Genomic DNA, 23,637 nt, shown 5'->3' on the forward strand with positions numbered 1-23,637 from the left:
TTTTTTTTTTTTTTAAATGAGAGGGTATTTTAGGATCACATATGGACAATAGACTTCTACCTTAAGATTGATGGTGGGATTCACATCATGAAGTGTAGTCCTAGTCTATCTAAAGTAAAGGGATATTGTTTGACAGGTTGCTTTTTATTTTTACCATTATGATGGTATGTCTAATAATTTGATATTTCGGGTAGAAGGTTTCCACGGTGGCTAGAAGTTCAAATGCCCCCTCTCATAATAGACACCTTTGCTTTTGATCCCATCAAAGTTTTCACTTTTAACAAGTGATAGCTTGGTGGAAGTTTGGCAGAGTTTGTCGGTGACTAAAACGAAATTCCAGCTATTCCCGGTCAAGCAATTATTTCAAACTAACTTTATTTCAAAATTTTAGTGAAACTATTCCCCTAAAAAAATATATCTTATGGTACGTCTCGTCCTGTATAAAAGGAAAAAAAATGGTGGTGGTTTAAGAACAAAAAATTGGTTGCCAAGAGAACTTAAACAAGGTTATAAAGTGATCAAGATTTGTCTAATGTCATGGCTTTGGTGGTGTCAGATGTGAGTTTAATGCTGGCTCTTGACTTTGCTGAAACCTGGCATGTCCTGAATGTTGAAACTTGAAAACAAAGAACGGACGTTAATGGTATTATTGTAATATAAGAAAACTACATAGGAACTTTGTTAATCAAGTCCTCCCTGGTTTCTTTTCTTTATATCCGTTCCCCATCTCTTCTCCTCCACTAAACCTCTTCTCTCCCATTGCCAACTGCTCACTCCTCTGCTCCAAGGTATTTACCTAAACTTACCATCATTACAATAAATAAAATAAAAGAACTTGCCCTCCTCAATCTCTATGTTCAAAACTTGATTTTTTTTCAAGGTTCAGTCTTTTTATGTAAAAAAAAGGTAGATGTTGGTTTGATTTTGATATTAGTATATTCGGTTAAAAATTGCTTTAGCGTAATTTTTTTAGGAATTGATAAAGTCTTTTTAAGAATTTCATTATGTTTTGTATCTTTCTTTTTAAGAGGTGAGGTGGACTTAGATATCAGTTCTTAATTGGTTAAAAGGTTCATGGAGTACTTAATGAATGGATTAAATGATTGTTATTAAATCTTGAAACATTCAGCTAAGCATAAAGTCAGTATAATTTTATGTTTTAACCAAGGCATTGAATAACACACTTTTGGTTAAACAAAGTCTCCTCCAATAGAAAATCAAATCTATTGATTTCCCTTTCTTTTCTAATTGGCAAGTCCCCCCCCCCCTGATTGGTTGTCATGTTGAAGTGTGCTTAGAATTCATCCTTCAAGGGAAATCTTAGATGTTAATCCACAAGGATCCGTACGTCTTGGGAGCGAAGTTCTAGCTAGCTATCCGTATCAATCAATCTTCTAATATATATATATATATATATATATATATTGTTTACTTGATGTATTTAATCAAGAGCATCTTTTTTCTGGAACTTACGTACCATTAAGAGTTCGCTCATGATTATTACTGCAATTGCAGAGAACTTTAAGATAGACAAAGAAGAGAAGGCTAGATGGGTACACTTCCAGATTTGATGAAGAAAGTCTACGAAGCAGCCTCGGAAGGAAAATGGGATTTGATGAAAGAAGCTTACGATGGAGAATATGATAAGTACGTGATGTCTCCAATAACGGTTTTAAAAGATACTGCATTTCACTTGGCAGTGTATAGCAAAAAGGATGAACCGCTTAAAAGTCTACTTCATATTGTTAATGAAAACTCAATTCCCTGGAATCCCTGTACATTACAGAATGCGCATGAAAACACAGTTCTCCATGAAGCTGTTTTTGCTGGAAATATGAAAGCTGTAGAGCTCTTACTCGAGTTTACCCCTGAAGAACAGGGTGATTATGATCCTTCAATGCAACTTCAGACTAAAAACGCGCTTGGGGAGACTCCATTTTACAGAGCTGCTGCATGTGGTAAGAAAGAAATAGTGGAGTATTTAGTTATAAAAATGAAGCAAATCTCCAAGGGAAAGCTATTAGAAGAGCACCGCAGGAGAGGACATTTAGATAAAGAAAAGAATGATAACTCCGAGAAAGTAGATTTAAAGCCGATTCTTCATGCTGCCATCGAAGGACAACACTTTGGTATTGTTCTTAATCTTATTCCCTCTCATATGAAATTCTCAAGACATCTATAGACACTCCGACTGCACACACATTCATCCCTAAACATCTAAGATTAGAGACAACATAAATTTATAATTGATTAGAAACAAATCAAATGACATTATACTTTCAATGCAGAAACTGCTCTGACGTTGCTGAAACGGGATCCATCACTTGATGATATGAAGGACGAACAGGGCAGGACCTGTCTTCATCTCCTTGCTGAGATGCCTAGTGCTTTCAAGAGTGGATGTGCAATGCCCAAATATTCCATTAGGAACCTGATATACTGTTGTATGTTTGATGCAACATTTTCTTTTTCATTCATTTATTTTATTTGATAAGCATTAATAAGCTAAACCCCTTTCGAGCATCTGCTCTCAAGGAAAGCTGTTTAACCGATTAATTAAACACGATTTTCGGGTTTTAATTGTTTTTCGGGAGCCATGTAAAATTGTATTGCTTTAAATCCTAGGAGGTTTGATTAGACTTAAGTTGAGAGTTTTTTGCAGGCCTTTCCGCATCAAATGGTGACGACGACCAGAGCAAGAGTAAAAAAGGTAATGAGAATTGAAACTATTTTGCTATCTTGGACAGCCCTTGATCATCGAGTAATTTAACTACTATATTGATAATAATATTGCGCTGACCGATGCCCCCTGGGTCTTGTGGTTTTAAACTCAAGAAACCAGGGTTCAAAGCATTGTTACACATTGTATTGCTTTAAATCCCCGAAGGTTTGATTTCACCCCCAAGTTGTGAGATTTTTGCAGGCCATTCCGTCGCAAATGGTGACCAGAGCAATAGTAAAAAAGGTACTGAAAATTGAAACTATTTTGCTATCTTGGACAGCCCTAAATCATCGAGTAATTTAACTATTATATTGATAATAATATTGCGCTGACCGATGCTGCCTGGGCCTTGTGGTTTTAGAGTGTGTTTGGTATTGCGGTAGCTTTTGTGGTTGTGGTTTGAAAAAAGTTGTTTTATAAAAAGTACTTTTAGTTGAGGTTGGTTTGAAAAAATAGGTGTTTGGTTAAAACTGTGGTTGAAACTGAGGTTGAGTAAAAAGTAGTTTAATGTGTTTGGTTAAAAAAAATGCTTTTCAAATTGAGGTTATAATATATATATATATATATATATATATATTATATATATATATATATATTGTTTTTAATTTAAATATTGTAGATTTAATTATTGTTATTACATCATGAAATAAATAATATTTTATATAAAATATTTTTTATTGTTTCATTAAACCATTTACAATTCCATCACGTATAAAATACATCCGATAAGGACTATAGTTTTATTGGTTTTGTAAGCGCGCAACAACATCAGGTAAAATATCATCAGAAATAAAATTAGGATTGTGATCAAATTCTACAAATATTACGTCATCAAACGATCTTCTTCTAATTTATATAGTGTTATTGGATAATGTAAAACACTAATTTTTTAAAATAAAACACAATTAAAAATAAAAAATATTTTTTTTTACTGGATCAGACCTAATTCAATACATTTTTATAGTTTTGGACCAGGTCCGGTATTCACTGTTCATGTGAACAGTGGAAGAATTCTCCACTGTTCATATGAACAGTGAAGGAACTCTCCACTGTGCACTTAAGTGAACAGTGGAGAGTGAATTAATTTCACTCTCCACTGTGCACTTAAGTGAACAGTGGAGAGTTCATTCTCCAACATGAGAAGACGCAGGTAGGATCGCAGGAGAAGAACGCAGGAGAAGCAGATAAAATCTACTTCTCATGAGCTGAGGTTCGACCTCAGTTATTAGGTGGGGCCCATGTAAAAAAATGAGAAGTTTGGATTAACCAAACACTTTACTTCAGCTTTTGTTTTCAACCGTTGCCGCAACCGCAGCGCCAAACGGCCACTTAAACACAAGCAACCACCGTTTAAAGCTTTAGAAACAATAACGATACTGCTCATGCAACAATATCCTCCTTTTAGAAAAAAATTGTTTTATAAAAAGTACTTTTAGTTGAGGTTGGTTTAAAAAAATAGGTGTTTGGTTAAAACTGTGGTTGAAATTGAGGTCGAAGAAAAAGTAATTTAATGTGTTTGGTTAAAAAAAAATGCTTTTCAAATTGAGGTTATAAAATAATTAAAAATATATATATTAATATTAATGATTTTAATTTAAATATTGTAAATTTAACTACTGTTATTACATCATGAAATAAATAATATTGATATCAAATATTTTTTATTATTCTATTACACTATGTGCAATGTCATCACATACGAAATCTATCCAACAAGGATTATATTTTTCATGGTTTCTTAAGTGCGCAACAACATTACGTCATCAAGTGATTTCTTTTTAATTTTTTTGAATAGAACACAATTAAAATAAAAATAAAAACTGAATTTTTTTTAACTGGGCCGGACCTGGCAATAACATAATTGGAATTGCGATCAATTTTCACAAATGCTACATCATTATAATTTTTAAAAAAACAATAAAAAAATTTAAACTCATTTTCATGGTTTAAAAAAAAAAAAAAAAAAACCTGTAAATGTTAACAGTACGAGTGAAAAAAAACCAACCCACATGAATTAAAACAGTAACATAAACAGTGGAGTTCACTCTCCACTGTTCATGTTACTGAACAGTGGAGAGTGAAAACTCTCCACTGCGTTCCACATGTTTGCGCCTTTTCGGAAAGCAGCTCTCAGCTGCTTTCTGCAAACCTGCGGTTTTAATTTATTTTAGCCGGCCCCACATGAACAGTTAGCATGGTTTTTATGTTACCAAACGTTTAACAGCTGCGGTTTGCTTTAAAAGCAACCGCAGCAGCGGAAACAAACACCCACTTAGTAAGTGTCAAAAGTAATTCGTGGAAGGATGAAATTTCCTGTTGTCAACAATAACGATGCTAAATAGATGTATTTTAGAAGCATGTTAGATTATATTTGAATAATTTCCTAATAATTATAGGATGGACTTGAGACTCAATCTAAGATCCTTCATATCTAAGATATCCTCCCTATTTAGAGATTAAATATGATTCTATTTCTTATTTAGGTATAGGTTTCAATTGTTTCATATTTTATCTCGGTATCAGAGCCCCCTCCTATGAACTGGGTTTTTTCCAGCTTAAGCAAGCTTTAAGTGTTTCTTTTTTTATTTATTTCATCAATTGTCTACATCGCTGTCACTCTTTGGTATCCCAAATTTCAATTTTTTCTCAACAATTCCTAGACCGTCAGATTTCTCGTTATTTCCGACGAAGTTTCATTGTCATTGGATCGATCTCCATAAACATCTTCTGTAACATCGCCTACTCTTACGTGAGTGTGATTCAGGCTCCTTTGCTGTTTCTCCTAGTTTTCTAGTTCAACCAAATTATGTTCGTTCCAGTTTTAGCATTGGTCTATGCATATTCTACCTCTTTAACATTGTTTCAGCTTTGGGTTTCTTTGAGGTCTTCTTGTTTATACATGCTCTTAACCTAAGCTTTTCACTGGTTTAAAATGATTCCCAAGATTTTCATACTTGTTTTTTTCTAGTTTGAGACTTGGTTATTTTACTGATTCTATATTTCTACAATACTTTTTTGGCTTTGAAGTTATATTTTATTAAATAGATTCCTAAGTCTTTGATTTTTGACCTAGATTTTCTTGGCTTTGCCAGTTAATAAACCATTGTTTTCGTTCATTCTATGCCATTTGTGGTTCTTGTATCGCAATACCCATGGCCACAACCCTTATTTTCTTTCATAGCTTGTTTTCTTTCAACACATTGGATTGGTGGTGACACATGCTACTCTTAAAAGAAGGATGTTTTTCATTTCTGAATAATGAGCACGGTAACACTCTACTTTTATTTTTCAATATATTATATTTTACATTCAGGATCAACATAAAATTTAAATTTTAATGAAAAGATAAAAATATTCTACCATTTACCCCAACAACCCAGATAACAAATCAGCCCATTAGAGTGCACGAACGTTAATTATTTACTTTCCCTCTGCACGACTTATTCTTCCCTTCTTACAAACACAAATTGAACACAAATCTTCCCTTTGTAATTCATTTGTCTCTCTTCTCTTTTGGAAGTCATAAAAAATCAGGTATGAGATTCAACCTTAACAATATTTTTTACAAATCAAGTTATCAAAATTCATAATAAGTACATTTTTTTGTTAGTGTCGATAGTGTTGAATCCTAAACTAAACCTTATTTAGAATTTTCCAAAAGAAACCCTATTTTTGTACAATGATCCCGTCAACCGCAAACAATAAAAATCCTAATTTGTTTTTTGTTAAATCATCAATATTTAGAATATCTAAGACCTTTTGGCATCTATAAATGAATTACTATTGTTTTTTTCTCCTTTCAAAATCCTGAAAATATGAGTTATTGTTCATATAAATCTTTTTTTTTAATGTAATTAACTTTATTTAATCGTTGTTTAACCTTTATCTAATATTTAATTAATTAATGCAGGAGGCAAAATGCCAAATTTTCAAAACCCAAAAAAAATTTCGTAGAAGAACCTTAACCTTAATTTTTTTTTCAATTTGCAGTTAACTTTATTTAAGCTTTGTTTGATCTTTATCTAATATTTAATTAATTTTTTGTAGGATACAAAGAGCTAAATTTCAAAGTACACCTTGACAATGAGTTCCGCAAAGAAATTCAATATGGCGCTAACTGTATATCATATATAGACATATTTTTCATCTGCGAGGAAGTTGTCATTGATAAATCGAAGGAATCTCAAAGTCCAGATAGAGAAGGCAACAAAGTTAAAGATAATGGATCGAAGGAATCTCAAAGTCCAGATAGAGAAGGCAACAAAGTTAAAGATAATGGATCGAAGGAATCTCAAAGTCCAGATAGAGAAGGCAATACAGTTAAAGATAATGGATCGAAGGACTTTCAAATTCGAGATGGAAAAGGCAATAAAGTTTTTGATGATGCTTCCACATTGAAGATGTTGTTTTTGCATGAACATGAAAAACAAATTCTCTTGTTCGTTGATACAGCTCCAAAATGTAGACCTCAATACTACTCAAGTGAATCTCATAAAGGTATGTATTTAAGGATTAAGTATTTTCTTGCTTATAATGATGATGCTAATAGTAGCAATAGAGTATTTCTATTAGTTAGTGTATATGCAATGAGTAAACATGATGATGATATTGGTAGTGTTGGTGTCAAAGAAGATCTTAGTAATGTTGGTTTTGAGTATCTTGTTGAAGGAAATGAGTATGATGGTGATATTTATAGTATGAATGATGATTATATTCCATTAGACTAGAAGTGGTTTGAATTTGTGAATGAAGACGAGGATGAATGGATTGACAATATTAATAGTAATTTATAATGGCAAAAAACATTAAATGATGCCTCTGAGTCATAAATCTAACAATAATGAGCATAAAACTTGTATGGGCAAGAAAAGAATGTAGATCCAACCTTTTGAGTTTTAATATAAAAGATTTAGGCTTTTGGTTGATGGGTCCTTGATTTTTAATAATGTAAAATATTCATTAATGTTTATCATTTTAGGGATATGTTTGTTAGATAATAATATAAATCATATCCTGGGACCTCACCTAACAGCTTAAGCTATTGGGTTGAGATGATTCTTTGACATGGTATCAGAGCCTTGATGACCAAGCGGTCACGAGTTCGAATCTCACCATCTCCATTTATTTGATAAAAATTAAGCACAAGGTAATGTGGGCCTGTGCAAGTTTCAAGCCCAAAGGGCTTTCACTTGAGGGGGTGTGTTAGATAATAATATAAATCATATCCTGGGACCTCACCTAACAGCTTAAGCTATTGGGTTGAGATGGTTCTTTGACAATGTTGAGGGAATATGAAGTTAAGTATGGTTATAAATTTAAAAGAACTATTAAACAAAAAAAATAAAGTGGGTGCATTTTGTTTAGGCATTGGCTACACATTGAGGATTTATGCTTCTTTGTTACCTAGTAGCAAAGCTTTTATAATTAAGTTAATGCGAGGTAGACATGGTTGTATTAGGTCATTACAACTAACTCAACATGGGTGGCTAAAAACTACTGCCTATAATAAATGGTGACCCTAACATATCCAATTAAGCTCTTGATGTTTTTTTAGATGATAAGTTTGGAATAAAGTCGTATCCAATGAAGTTGTGGAGAGTTAGAACAAAAGCTAGGGAATTTGTAGAAGACAATTATAAGGAGTCTCCAAGATATTTTAGCTATCAAAAGAGTTTAATATCCTAGTTCTGATGTCCAAGACATGCTTTGTTATCAAAAGAGTTTAACCTTAGTTCTAATACTTTGGTTTGACCCTAATTTTAATGTTGATGTGCATTCACCTAAAGAGTTTCAAAGAATCTATATTTTAAAGAATCTCCAAGAGTTTCTTGAAAGCCATTTATTTATAAACTTTTTATGGAAATTGATGGTTGGCATTTGAAAGCTCTATATGGAGGAGTGTTAAAAATAATAATGACTCTTGGATATGATTTGTGTATGCTATGTTTGATAGACAAAAGATATGATTAACACGGTAACACTTTACGTACCAAGGCTTGAAATTTTTGCAAGATAATAGATAGATACTTAAATGGATTTACATGGAAACAAAACCTTGAGGGAGCCCAATTTTAAGTTTGTAATATGTTTTTGCATGTAAAGGGGTGTATGAGATTACGGTTGAATCATGTTTATGAAAAATTTTAATTTTTGTTTTTGCTTTAAATTAGGTTTTTTATGTTTTTGAAATTTTTTGATATATAAATATTAAAAATAAATTTTAAAAAAATAAAAAATATATATTATTTTAATATATTTTAAAACGAAAAGTACTTTAAAAAATATCCTCTGCTACACTATCAACAAGCACTAAACCCATAAGTAATAGTCGTGACCTTGAGTGGTTAAAGCATGAATGAACTTAATTCTTCTACTGTGTAGAAGAGAATGTTAAGCTTGAGTTTATAGTAACTCATCGTTCATTCTTCTCATTTGACGTTTAGGAAGAACCATGCTTCTATTATTATATATTTTTTTTTATGAAAATAAGTTGAGAATAATAGGAGATTTAATCAATTAAATAGCCCATCATTTTCTATTTATATATCTAGGGTAATATACAATAGTTAATATAGATATTACAATACAAGTTTCTATATATACACATGGTAAATTTATTATTATTATTATAATATACACCCTATAAATTAGCATTTCTTATAATACACACCTTTAAGTTGAGGATGAAGTCTCAACCCAAAACTTAAATTGAAGATGAGTAAAGAATGTAATGAGAAATGGCTTGGTAATAACATCTGCAAGTTGATCCTTGGATGAAATAAAGCGAAATTGAACTTTATTTGTTACTCGATCACATATAAAGTGATAATAAACCTCCATATGTTTAGTGTAAGCATGGAATATAGGATTTGCAGACAAGTAAGTGGCGCTCAAATTATTACACCAAATGGTAGACACAAAAGTAGGGGTAATTTGCAAATCTATCAATAAATACTTAAGTCATAAGACTTTGGAAGTCTCGTCAACTAAAGCCTTATACTCAACCTCAATAAAAGATAGAGCAATCGTTCATTGTTTGCCTAATTTCCAAGAAATAGGTGTATTGTTGAAATACATAAGATAAGCATTCATAGATTTATAGTCATCAACACTACTACCCCAATTAGCATTTGTAAAACCATAAAGAGAAAAGGATGAGCGACAAGTAATATACAAACCACAAGAAATCATACCCTTTAGATAAAGAAAAATGCATTTAACGGCAACCCAATGTGCATCAGTCGGAGCATGTATAAACTTACCTTGTTCACAGAAAATAGATATTTGATCCTGTAAAAGTGAGATACTGAAGAGCACCAATAATTTGATGAAATCGTATATAATCAGAAAACATACAAAATTGGACAACATATTTACTTTGGAGGTAGACATAAGAGTATCAACTAGTTTGCTAGAAGACATACATTTTCAACTAATTATGTCAAGAATATACTTGTGTTATCATAGCATGCTATCTATACTAGTAGGTTGAACCTTAATCCCTAAAAAATAATTAGTAGCCCCTAAATCCTGAAGCTTGAACACTGAGTTTAGCAACTGAATCAATCGGTTTAACAAGACTGAATTGTTTCCCTTATGCAGAATATTGATATAAACAAGAAGATAACAAATATTATTATCCATAGACAAAATGAATAAAGAGGTATCAATCTTGGAAGCACAAGAACTGATTGATATAGATAATCACTCCGTTAAGTATACTAGGCCTGAGGGGCTTGTTTCAAGCCATATAAAGACTTATGTAGCTGACATATATGAGGGGAAAGAGTAGGATCAACAAACCCTAGAAGGTTGCTACATGTACAATTCTTCATGAAGTGTCCCATTGGGAAAAACATTATGAATATCAAGTTGATTAATGCTCTAATTTCGAGAAACAATAATAGTGAGAACCAACTGAACAATAGCTTGCTTAACCATATTTTTGAATTGTCAGTACTTTTTTTTATGAGTAAAACCTTTAGTAATAAAGTGAGCTTTATAACGCTCTATGCTACCATCAGCACGACACTTAATTTTGTACACCTAACGACTACTAACCATATTCTTCAAAGGATGAAAAGGAACTAAGGACCAAGTACCATTGCAAAGTAAAACCTGAATTTCAGCCTCCATAGCATGATGCCAAAACTCATACATGTTATTGTCAAAAAAGATAAAAGGTTCATGATCAGGAGGAGAAGATACCCAGGAAGGAGAGCGGATAAAAGATGCCAATAATGCTTGGAATGGAGAACTATAGGGTTCTGACAAGACACTAGAAGAGCCAAGGATAAGTCTGATCTCGAGGTCTGGTGTAGAGGATAAGAATATAGGTCAACAACAAAGTTCAAACCTGTTGGAGAATCAGACAATGAGGCAGACAGGGCATCAACAGAACTTGGTGAAGCAGTAGTATCATAACCTGAAAATGGCATCATTGAATGAGTAGAACTTGTACCTGGAGAATGAACATTAGATAAAGATGCATGAGGTGACATAGCGGCAAGGCTGGTAGGCAAGGGTAATAAGGCAAGTAAGGGAGCATCACAGGTAGGGAGTGAGTTGTAGACATAGGGGAGTTAAAGGTAAAAGAGTTAAGCAAATTGGGCAGGCTAGTAGCAACACTATAATGGGGAGAGGGTGTGGAAGGCGTAGCCATCTGTTAAGTTTTTTTTTTAAAAAAAAACATATGTTCATGAAATCAGACATGACGAGAGATGTAAATACATTGAGACGACATGTCTAGACAACGGTAACCAATGTGAGAGCAGTTATAACCCAAAAACAAACATGGAGAAGAACAAAAATATAACTTATGAGCATTATATGGATGAAGAAACAGAAAGTAAAGACACCCAAACATATATAAAAACCCATAATTAGGAGTATGTTGAAAAAGACACTCAAAAGACGATTTATTTTGTAACAACACAAGAGTAGGCATATGATTGATGATACACAGAAGTTTCAAATGCATAATTCCAAAATTGTAAGGTTGCTTTACATTAACCTAGAAGAGTAAGATCAATTTCAACTATATGCTAATGACAACGTTTAAGAGTGCTATTTTATTCATGAGTATGAGGATATATTTAGCGATAATAAATACCAATGGTCTGAAAGAAAATGTTTAATTCTTGATATTCACCACCTTATTAGTCTAGACATATTATTTTCATGTTAAAATTGGTATTTAGTGAAAGCTTGAAAATGATGAAAATAGAGAATACATTAGATTTCACAACAAGAGGATAAAACCAAATATATTTTGTATTAACATCCATAAAAATAACAAAATAGAAAAAAAAAAAAAACATAAGAGAAAAACATAGGAGTAGGGTTCCAAACATCACTAAAAACTAAATAATGGGAGCTGAAGTTTTGTAACCCATAGATCCTAAGGATAGACATAATGACTTCCCTATCTAACATTCTTGACATTGAAAATTGAAATGTCTAGAATTACAAACAATTTTATTATTTGACACCAAGAAATTTAAAACACAAGGAGTAGGATGACCCGATCAACGATGCTGGATATCAACAAAGGTAAAAACACAAGCAAACCAATGAACTTGAGGAATTGAAGTGGTGGAAGACTCGGACAAAACATAGAGACCATTTTGCTTTAATTGGAAAGGAGTACTGTCTTGGTGGTAAGATCCTTAACATAAAAGACAATTGTAAAATTAAAAAAGCACATGATTGTTATGATAATTTCTGAATAGAAAGCAACAAATTTTTAATAAGGGGCATATAAAGAATATTAGATAAAATAAAAGTTTATTTTAGTGTACATAATTTTGTATGACCAATATATAGGATATGAGTTTCTTACTACCCCCAACAATAAACAAATGATCACTACCAAGGTACAATTCTGAACCCATCAGTTTCGCAATATTAGGAGTTACATGTTGATTTACACCGATGTCTAGAAACCAATCCACAGAACTTGCCATAGAGACATTGCTAAGAGCAAGGTTAGCATTGGCCTGCTGTTCGTGACCTGCAAGCTGAGAGCATTGAGTCGCTGAGTGACCAAAAGAAACAAAGCTGGCACCTAACAAATTAAACTGTGTATTGAGAGCATTGAGAGCTTGAAAACCGACTGCCATGTTGCCAATTCCCCTACTACCAATTGTCGTTGAGATAACCATTGTATCCACGATATCCAAAACCATTATTAAAGTTTCGGTTGTAGTTATGCTAGCCACCACAAAACCCCCCCTACAACGGTGAGAATTGAAGCCACTGTTAGAAGAACCAGAGGGTCGACGATGTGCAACAAAAGCTGAAGAAGGTTGGGTTGGAGTTGGCAGAAACTGAGTAGTAGCAAAGGTGCTCATGGATTGAAAAGAGCTCTTATAATGAAAGATAACGAACTTGTTTGTTTTTTGCATTTCAAAAGTATTTTAAAAAAAAAATTGAATTTTTATTTATGTTTTTTTATTTTCAATTTTTTTTTTTTTGTATATGTTTTTAGATAATTTTTTATGTCAACAATAAATTAAAAAAAAATAAAAAATTATTTTAATACATTTTCAAGTAAAAAATACTTTGAAAAACAACAACTAACACAATATGCTCAAAGTTACATAGCAGCGAGTCATATGCTTCTCTAAATTAATTTTGATTTCCATCAAACCTTTCGTCAACCTCCTGAGAAATGATAATGTTGTCATTGATGTGTCTCCCTAGCACAAAGTGTATGAGCAATAAGAGATGGAAGGGTTGGGTTAATCCTATTCACAATGACTTTAGTGGGTGTCTTGTAGGAGATATTACAGTTCTATTGGCCAAGAGTTTGAGGGGCATCAAACTTAGAAATAAGCACTAACAAAAACACGGAAAGAAGCATCAACTAAGGGACCTACTTGTGAGGAAATATTTGCAAATGACTAATTCAACCTTCAGTTCCTCCTTCACTAGAGGAAAGAGCAGGAAAATATCCGAAACACATGCACCTAAGACCAAAGGAGAATCCTTTATCAACTACTGTTTATAATAGTCTATAGCCATGATCTTCAAAACATCTACATCAGTACACCAGCTTCCATCCGCAGATTTCAACTGTAAGAGCATGGTACAATTTGGTATTTCTGTCTCCCAAACTAATGTCTTTTGATGCCACAAGATCTCTTCTTGAAGCAGTACCAAATCCAATTATTTTCGAAGCCTGGGATTCTAAATTATCTAGCAATTAAAGGATTAAAGTTTACCTCTAGAGCTTTCTCAATACAAGTAAACGAGCCTCTGATTATGAAAGACTTTTAGTGAAGGGTGTTTTTGTCCAATTTATATTTCGAATTATTAAAGTTACTGCATTTAAATATAGTTATAGTTATGGTTAAATTAAATCACTTATTACCTTTTCACTATTTATTTATTGCTTCAGCACCTCACCACGAACTAGTCAAAAAATAAAATAAAATTACGTAATATAAGTCTGTATTAAAAATTGGGAAACACCGGAAAATTGACATAGGAGTAGAATTTTGGACACATCTCACCAAAATTGAACATTTGTATTATTTTCTCGTATACTCTACTCATATTTGCAGAAAATTCATTATAGCTCTCTCTCTGTATATCTCACATATAAAGAAACATGATAGGATGGCAGAGGGGAAGAATCCAGAAAGAAAAGGACAACCATGAATCTGCACTGAAACTTGCCCGGTGGCTTATAGAAAAGAACAAGCATCTTTGGTGGCAATCTATCGATGTAGTGGGTTCTAACAAAGTTAATATCAAAACCCCTGGTCTAGGAGGAAGAGGACTACGAAGTGAAGGACAAAAGGGTGGAAGAAACCCAGGGGAAGGAGGAGGAAAAGGAGGACAAGGAGCAGACCCAGGGGACGGAGGAGTAAAAGGAGGACAAGGAGTAGACCCAGGGGAAGGAGGAGGAAAAGGAGGACAAGGACAAGGAGTAGACCCAGGGGACGTAGGAGGAAAAGGAGGACACACGTTGTTTATAGCAACTAGTAACGAAATAGAAGATATTGGAGAAGGAAAAGGAGGACAAGGAGGAGACCCAGGGGACGTAGGGGGAAAAGGAGGACAAGGAGTAGACCTAGGGGACGTAGGAGGAAAAGGAGAACACCCGTTGTTTATAGCAACTAGTAATGGAATAGAAGAGATTGCTAAAGAAATACTTCAGAAATTTCCTCAGGGTGTTGAGCTTGTTAATGAAACAGGACAGAACATAATGCATGTAGCTGTGATGCATCGACAGCGGGAGATTTACCGTTATGTAAAGAAAAAGTTCAAACCAATTATGGTCAGGCTGAGTTCGAGGATCGATAATAATGGCTACACATTGTTACACCACGTTGCACACATGAAGCACTACCGCGGAGGAACCAAGCCCAGCCCTGCACTCAAATTACAAGAAGAAATACAATGGTTCAAGGTGAGTTAGCTACTCTTGTACTATCGTAACCCCATGCCATATTTTTATGAGATACATGTTGGAAGAAACTCTAGATGTGGTGAAGCTAATCCCTAAAGACAAAACTTAACAACAAGAAATATTTGAGAAGTTATGTTTTTCATTAAGTATTTTCTCAAAGTTACTCTTAAACTCTTATGCATGAATCTATCACGTTCTGATTATAAGCCTATTTGTAGGTAAAAGTTCTAAACAATCAAAAAATTAAATTAACAAAAGAAAAACTTCAATTGATAAGAAAAATTATTTTACTAACTCAACCAGTCGACTGTTTTCTGAAACGATCGACCAATTCATATAATCCGATCTAGTTGTTTTGTTCTAATAAGTTGATCGATTCCCTACTGGTCGACCAGTCCAATTAATTCTTTAGAAATTTGGTTTACTTTCAACATCCTTCTTAAATTTGATTTATTTATAACTCCCAATAAATCTCTTATCTAACATCATATTTAAGTGGCTTTATGAAAATATTCACAACTTGATTTTGAGTTTTTACATACTTAACTTTAACTTTCTTGTTTATAATGTAATTTCATAGATAATGAAATTGCTTACTTTTGTTATGAAAACTGGATTTTTAGCTAAGACAATGGTTGATGAGTTATCCACATAAATTTTTGTATGTTTCTCTTGTGACATTAACAACTTTTTTAATAATCTTTTTAGCCATATGGAATGATAAAGACATGTTGTAACAATTATGAGGGTGTGACACGACCAAAAGCTTGATGTCTTTTCCCAAGTGCAGGACTGTCGAAGTAATAAATAACCCAGCAAGACCGGGATCGAACCACAGAGAGGTTAATTGTATAAATTATAAATAACAACACAACAAAAACAATAACAACAATAACAATAATAATAATTATAATACTCAGTACGTGGCGTTGTTATACCTCAGAATGATCGAAAAGATCGGGTCACAGGTTTCCAGCCTATATACTGAGTTTATGAAAAGATCTAAGATATATATTATATAATATAAACAGAATATAAATAATAATAATAATAATAATAATAATAATAATAATAATAATAATAATAAAAGGGAAGATGAAGAAATTAATGAGAACTTTGAGATGAAAGATTAACGTAAGGATTAAACAATGATAAAAAACAAATGTCAAGGTTAGAGGATCCACTAATGGTACTTCAAACAAGTATAGTATAAACTCTTATTACTTAGTTGGAAACCACACATAAAGGAGGTTCCAATCAGATTATAAATTGTTAACATGATTACATTAGTTATCTTATTCGAATAAAGCTAATACTTGTAAATGTTGGCAGGCATTCATGATTATAACTTATGTTAACAACAAATCAAGTTCCTTTCATAGCTCAGGTGTCGGTTAAACCATACAGTATGGGCTATGAAAGTGCCAAGTATTTGTTGTACCAAGTGTTATACAACATAAATCTAGATTAACCATTTAACAAGCAAAGTATTAAAAGTGAACAAGATAACAAATATAAAACATGTTAGTATCCAATGTTAAGGTCCATGTTAAGTTTATATTATACTTGTTCTTACACCATTAGTGTACCCTTTTCACCTTGACATAATTAACTTAGCTAAACATAATGAAAGAAAGAAACATAAATGAACAAGATAAGAACATAAATGAGAAAGAAGTTAACTAAGTAAAGGAAAGGAAATGAAGTGCATAAACTTGATATTAATGAAAGCAAAACATAAGCAATACAAAGAGAGAAAGCAAGAACATGATCTTGATCTGAACACCAAGATGCCTCAATACATGGTAAGTGCCTCTTTTTATAGGCCAAAATTTGGAACTATTGATTTGTTGACTAATTGATGAGTGGGTGGCCACATCTTGACTTGGTGACAATCCTTATCTTTTTGTCTGAACAAAACGTCATTGCTAACATCATAATTTGCCCATAATCCTCAGGAATGTTCTAGGAAATTGTCTCAGCTTTCCAACAAAAAAAAGATGAGGTCATTTGGACTTCTAGAACTCAAGATATGGGCTGAATACTAAATAGTGTTTGGGCTGCAGGACAGCTTCGGACTTCTTCGTTGTTCCTTCAATTTGGACTTCAAAACGACCTTTTTAAATCTTGGGCTCCTCATGAAAGTTGTAGGCCTTTGTCTTAGCTTTCCATCCATATAAAATGGACCAAAATCCGAGATCTAGAGCTCCAGATATGATCCAATTACCGAGCAATGTTCCGGTTTGGACTGCACCGACATCTCTTTTCTAAGTTTGGCCATCTCTTTGTCCTTTCACTTTCAATACTTAAACTCATCAATTAATCCTTTTATTTATGTGATAGGCCTGCATATAAGATGAACATTTACCATAAATTAAGGTATCTTATAGTATCAAACTTGTTATTATAAAACATGCTTTAGTTAAGGAGTTATTGATACTTCAAGTGCAAAATGATGATGTAAAACCTTGATAAACATGCACTTTTAAGTACTAATCAGGGTGTTTGGGTGTGTGGTAGCGGTTGCTTTTCAAATAGTTTTTCGTGCCGAAAAGCATGCCAATAATGTTTTTTTATTTTTTAAAAATCATTTTTGATATCAGCACATCAAAACGATCTAAAAAGTACAAACCGCACTCAATTTTAGCAAAAAAAAAATTTTAAATTTTTCAAAAAGCAGGTTGAACCTCAATGCCAAACGGGCACTATATATTCAGCTTTACAAGTTGATAATATGACTACAGATTACTTCTTTGAACTCCATATCCTTTATCATTTTTTGACAACTTCACTCCATACTTAGCTAGAGTATTCACTTTTGCACAATCCTCCATCTTGAACTTCTTAGAAATCTCTTTTTCAAACTTCTCTTGACTTACAAAGATTTTATATTCTCCTTGTTTGATCTTAATCCCTAGATAGTATGTCATAAGATCAATGTTTGTCATCTTGAACTCCTTGATCATTGCTTATTTGAAGTCTCCAAACATTTTTAGATTATTTCCTATAAACATCAAATCATCCACATACAAACATATAATAAGAGTATCACCACTCTCTTTTATCTTCACATATATAATATATTCATGGGATCATCTACCAAATCAATTCTTTAAAAAATATCCATCAATGTGATTATACCAAGCCCTTGGGGCTTACTTCAATCCATAAAAGGCTTTGTTCTACTTTAAAATTGTCTTCAAGCCCCTTCACTTCATAACCTATAAGTTGCTCAATGTAGACTTTTTCTTCAAGAAAACCATTTAGAAAGGTTGATTTGACTTCTATTTGGTAGATTTCCCATCTATATTGGGTAGTTATGGGAATAATCAATCCCATGTTTTTTACTATAACATTTTACCACTAACTTTACCTTATACCTTTTTACTTCTCCTTTGACATTTTTCTTTTCTTTGTAGATCCACTTGATATCTATTTGCTTCTTTCTTTTAGGTCTAGAAACCAATTTCCATGTGTCATTTTCTCTATTGATGCAATCTCTTCATCTATAACATTTCTTCATTTTTCATCCTTTATTTCTTCTTAAAACAATATAGGATCACATATAGCAAGGTGATAATAAATTGTTACATCATCATCAATAAAATTAGTTACCACATATATATTATCAAGGCTCTTTATTTTTCTTGGTAGACTTTGTGGGCTACCACTACTTGAACTTCATATGAAAAAGAAGAAGATGAAGGTGAAGTTAAGTTCATTGGTGTTTGTGGAGGTGTAACTATAAGTTCTTGATGATCTTCATGTCTCTCCTCCTTTTCATCAAGAATCGATAGAAAGTCTTCTCACCATCATTTACTTTCTAATCTCATGCTCCTTCTTCATTGAACTCAACAGCTATACTAATCACAGTCTTTTGTTCATTAGGGTTTTAAAGGTTGTATCCTTTGTACTTTTGATAATAGCCTATAAAGATCATCTTTTTATTATTGTTATCTTTTTGTTATTGTAAAGAATCAAAATCATACATTTCTCTTTGGTGGAAACCTTTAAATGATCTACAAAGGTGACATTACCTCTAATTGATTCATTAAGCTCCATGAGTTTGCTTTTATCTCGACACATGTGATTGTTGGCACCATTGTCAAAATCCATATGTTTTCATTGGCTTGCATTCGTTCATCATAGACTAGTAATATAATAGCCTTTTTCTCTTCTTCTATCACAAGATTGACATTCTCTTGAACCCTCTTAGTTGGATTCCAACAATCCCTAGCATAATGACCAATTATTTTTGACATCTACAATACTTTTGTTTTGTCAAACTTGGGTCTCGGATTGCTACTGTAAGTGGAACATGTTGACCTGTTTGCTTCATTTGGTTGACTGGTTAACCTACTAAGGCTATCATGGCTTTATCTTCTAAATTTGCCCTTTCCTCCTCTTCTTCTGCCTTGTCCACGTCGTTTACTTCTTTGGGTATATTCAAAACCATCTTGCTTCTCTTTTATGGAGAATTTTGAGAAGAGTGCTTATGCACCTATATCTTCTTGAATTTCATTGGCTCTTTTTTCATGGGCTTGTTGTTTACCCATGAGATCTTGAATTGTAAGAAAATCCATATTTTATGACTCCTTTATCGTAATCATCACATAATAGAATCTCTTTTACAATGAGCGTAGAATCTTTTCTACCACATGTGTTAAGCCATCTACTCGGAGAGTATATACTACTTGTTGGAAGTAAATTAGGTGTAGTAGAAGCTTACGGATAATAATGTTAAGTTGCAAAACTCAAGAATAAGAAGAAGATTGAGAGAGGTATATTTTTTTAAGTGTTTCTCTCTTTGATATCACTTTGTATTCTCTTTTATTATTATTATTATTATTATTGTATATGACCAATACTTTAGCAAAGTAATCTAAAATATTCTTAAATTTAAGCATATATAACTTTTTAAGGTCACTTTATAAATTTTGTAGACATAACTTTCTTACATTGTCAGCTTCTTAGTTTGATTGTTGCAAACATTCCTATACCAATTTAGTGGTGGTTGCGCTGGCTATTATCTAAAAAATAGCATCATCAATGCATTGGTGGATGATTGTGAGTTCTTGTTGATCGTTTCTTCATGCCTTTTGTATGGCCTCATTTTGGGATGAAGTCAACGTTACTATTTCCATAGGCTTTTTAAAGCTCTTTTTAATTGTTTTCTATATATCTTGGGAACCTAGCAAAGCTTTCACTTGAAGATGCTAAGTTTCATAGTTATCATTTGTCAAACAAAGACATTGAAGTGGGATGTTTGGATTGGTTATGTCAAATAATCAAACACAAGCTCTGATACTACTTGTTAGAATAAACTCTAGGTGTGGTAGAAGCTAATTGCTAAAAACAAAAACTAAATAACAACATAAATTTAAGAGAAATGATGTTTTTCATTAAGTATTTTCTCAAAGATACACTCTATAAGCTCTTTTATATACATTTCTCACGTTCTGATTACAAGCTTATTTATATGTATAAAATCCTAGATAATAAAAAATTTAAATTAACAAGAGGAAAACCTAAGTTTATAAGGAAATATATTTTACCGACTCAACCGGTTGATTGTTTTTTGAACCAGTCGATCGATTCATTTAATCTAATTTGGTTGCCCTAATTCAACCAGTTGACCAGTTCCCAACTAGTCGACATGTTCAACTAATTCTTTAGAGATTTAGTTTACTTTTAACAATACAATTCTTTATTCCTAGCTATGAGTAGTATTCATTGGTTAGGTAAAATTAAAGAATGTTTTTAATTAAGCTCATGAACAACAATGCTAAATAGCAAACTCAAGAACAAGAAAAAATTTGAGATATATTGGTATATTTTATTAAGTGTTGCTTACTTTAATATCACTCTTTATATTATTAAATTATGATTCTGATTACAAGTCTATTTATAAGTTTAAAATTTTAGACAAATAAAAAATTGAATTAATAAAAATAAAACCTATTCTGAATAAAAATAATAATTTTACCAACTTAACAAATCAATTGTTTATCAACCAGTCAACTAATTCGCAACCAATACACAAAAACAAACTGAAATCTAAGTTCATTTTCAATACCCATACACAAAATCAGTGAAACGCAGCTCTTTATGCCTTGCAGTAAATAAGACTGTACTTTAATGTACATTCTGTTGCTTTAATAAAAGAGAATACGTGTCCATGATAGGGAACCCATTTTCCTGTAATTAATGACTTTACCGACACTAATGAATTTGTTTACATGTTCTCTGTCCGAGCAGCGGGTGCAGAGGGCGATTCCACCTTCTCTGTCCGAGAAGCGGGCACCGAGGGACGATTCGCCTGACAATGAAGATCATCTAAGGGTGGTGGTTCCGCCTGACAATGAAGATCATCTAAGGGTGGTGGTTCTGCGTTATAAAGCAATGCAACGTGGAAAGGAATTGACTGCACTCGAGCTCTTCCAAGAGGAGCATAAAGCTCAACTCAAGTTGGCGCAAGAATGGATCGAGAAGACCTCTCAGTCATGCTCAGCAGTAGCCGTTCTTTTGGCCACCGTTGTCTTTGCTGCCGCTTACACTATACCTGGAGGTTCTAACGATCTTGGCTTTCCCATTTTCCTTCACAACCGTTTCTTCTTAGCTTTCACTGTCTTGGATGTTATCGCCTTGGCTAGCTCGTTGACCTCAGTTGTGATGTTCCTTTCTATCCTCACCTCTCCTTTTGAATATGAGAACTTCTACCACAATATTCCTCGGAAACTGATATTGGGCTTCACTTTACTCTTCCTCTCAGTGATGACAACCATGCTTGCTTTTGCTTGCACCCTTTTTCTAGTAATTCATTTCAGAAAGAAATGGACCACGGGTCTTATTTCGTTTGCTGCTTTCTTTCCAGTGACAGTATTTGCACTAATGCAGTTCCCTTTATATGTCTCATTTCTGAGCACTATGAAGGACCTCTTTAAGGAAGCCGGGAAGTATGTACCTCGATATTGCTGTCCTTTTCGGTGCCAGCGTTGTAGAAAAGGAGGGGAATATTGTGTTTGGCTTCCTAGCTGGTTACAAAAGATAAGTTCTCCTAAACGTACGTGTAAGCAGTAAAGAGCACTCATGACATGCTATATTTTTTTCACGTTGAACTTTCTTTGCTTTTGGTTTTAATTTTTTTGAGAATTTTATAAATGTTGAGGGGATCAAAATTGAGTTATTATAAATATTAACTAATCTGCGATACAGGTTAATGGGGACCAACTGTATCATTGAAGAAAAAGCAAGGGACTTAAGGATTTGAAAGCAAGGGCTGGGAGTTCAATTGGTGGCCTTTGAAAATGTCTGTAAGGTCGTATGAGTCAGTAGACCTACTATTGTCTTTACTTAAGTATTTACTTGTGTTTTCCTTGTAACAGACTCTTGTTTATGGGAGGCCATGCCTCTGTTACTTTTCTCTTATGACTAAGACACTCGATGGAAAATAAAACATCTGTGATTCAATCTGACGCAGGACAAATCAATTTGGCTTGATATTTTCCTTCCATGATTATCTTAATTACCATTTATGTATTTTGGAAATTCCCTTCAACTATGACTGAGTTTTAGTTTTGAAAATTAATAAATCCTGTTATCCCGTTACCTGAAGTGTCACATTTGCTCTGTTCTTTTCTTCTTCCCCAAGTTTATTATTTGCATCTCTTTTGGTCCAACTGGATTGGGGTGACACTCCAAATTGAGGTCGTACCACTTTTCTAAACTGATCAAAGTAGAAGCAAGTGCATAGTATGTTGCACCGATGAGTTTGTAGAAAGTCCAAGCTCTCCTGTTTCTGGATTCCTCTGCTCTTGATGAATGGAATGACCCCAACTGCTGCTATCGATGAAGTTCTTTCTTGAGAAAAATCACATATTGTGAAGATAGTTGGCCACTTGCCAACTTGGCCAACTTGGCCACTTGGCCAACTTGGCCACTTGCTCTTTCATGGATGCTTGCCTATAAATAGGCAAGCATCCAAGCATTACATACACACACAAAAAAAAAAAAAAAGAAGAGAGAAGGAAGAGAGAGTGAAGAGGGAAATCCCACTAAATTGTGAGGTATTTGTGAGAGAGTAAGTGAGGTGTTTTCTCCTAGTAATAGAGAGATGTTTAGTTGTTCTTCTATTATCTGAGAGAGGTTGTAATTCCCACATTACTAGTAAAATCCTTCTATACTTGCCCGTGGACGTAGCCTAATTGGGTGAACCACGTAAATTCTTGTGTGTCTCATTTCTCATTTATCCTGTCTCTTACCTTTTATCTTGTCGGGTTTGCATGCCAGTATCCTAACAGTGGTATCAGAGCCTTCTTGGTTGGTGTTGTTAACACACAAAAGTTATTCGTGTATACGGTTACTATTCACATATACGGCACTATTCACCTATACGGAACTATTCATCCATACGGTACTGTTCACTTACTGTTGGCGTATATAGAAAGTCAGTGCGGTGATTAAATACTGTCTAGGAAGTTCTGTCTAAGGAGATTGG

At 33.3% G+C, this 23,637-nt stretch overlaps 2 protein-coding genes across 2 annotated transcripts; both read left to right on the forward strand.

Annotated features, from left to right (window-relative positions):
* The first annotated feature begins 653 nt into the window (after window positions 1-653).
* On the forward strand, window positions 654-2,994 carry LOC118028283 (uncharacterized). The gene is made up of 5 exons (XM_035031828.2): window positions 654-788; window positions 1,516-2,129; window positions 2,289-2,444; window positions 2,663-2,710; window positions 2,924-2,994. Exons 2-5 carry the CDS (start codon window positions 1,550-1,552, stop codon window positions 2,977-2,979), a joined length of 840 nt encoding a protein of 279 aa, XP_034887719.1. The 5' UTR covers window positions 654-788; window positions 1,516-1,549; the 3' UTR covers window positions 2,980-2,994.
* Window positions 2,995-14,336: 11,342 nt separating this feature from the next.
* On the forward strand, window positions 14,337-22,651 carry LOC118028329 (uncharacterized). Its single transcript, XM_073404979.1, has 3 exons — window positions 14,337-15,140; window positions 21,399-22,209; window positions 22,356-22,651. The coding sequence occupies exons 1-3, from the start codon at window positions 14,337-14,339 to the stop codon at window positions 22,358-22,360; spliced, it is 1,620 nt and encodes a 539-aa protein (XP_073261080.1). The 3' UTR covers window positions 22,361-22,651.
* The last annotated feature ends 986 nt before the right edge of the window (window positions 22,652-23,637 follow it).

Source organism: Populus alba, chromosome 15, assembly GCF_005239225.2.
Source record: "Populus alba chromosome 15, ASM523922v2, whole genome shotgun sequence".
Lineage (NCBI taxonomy): Eukaryota > Viridiplantae > Streptophyta > Magnoliopsida > Malpighiales > Salicaceae > Populus > Populus alba.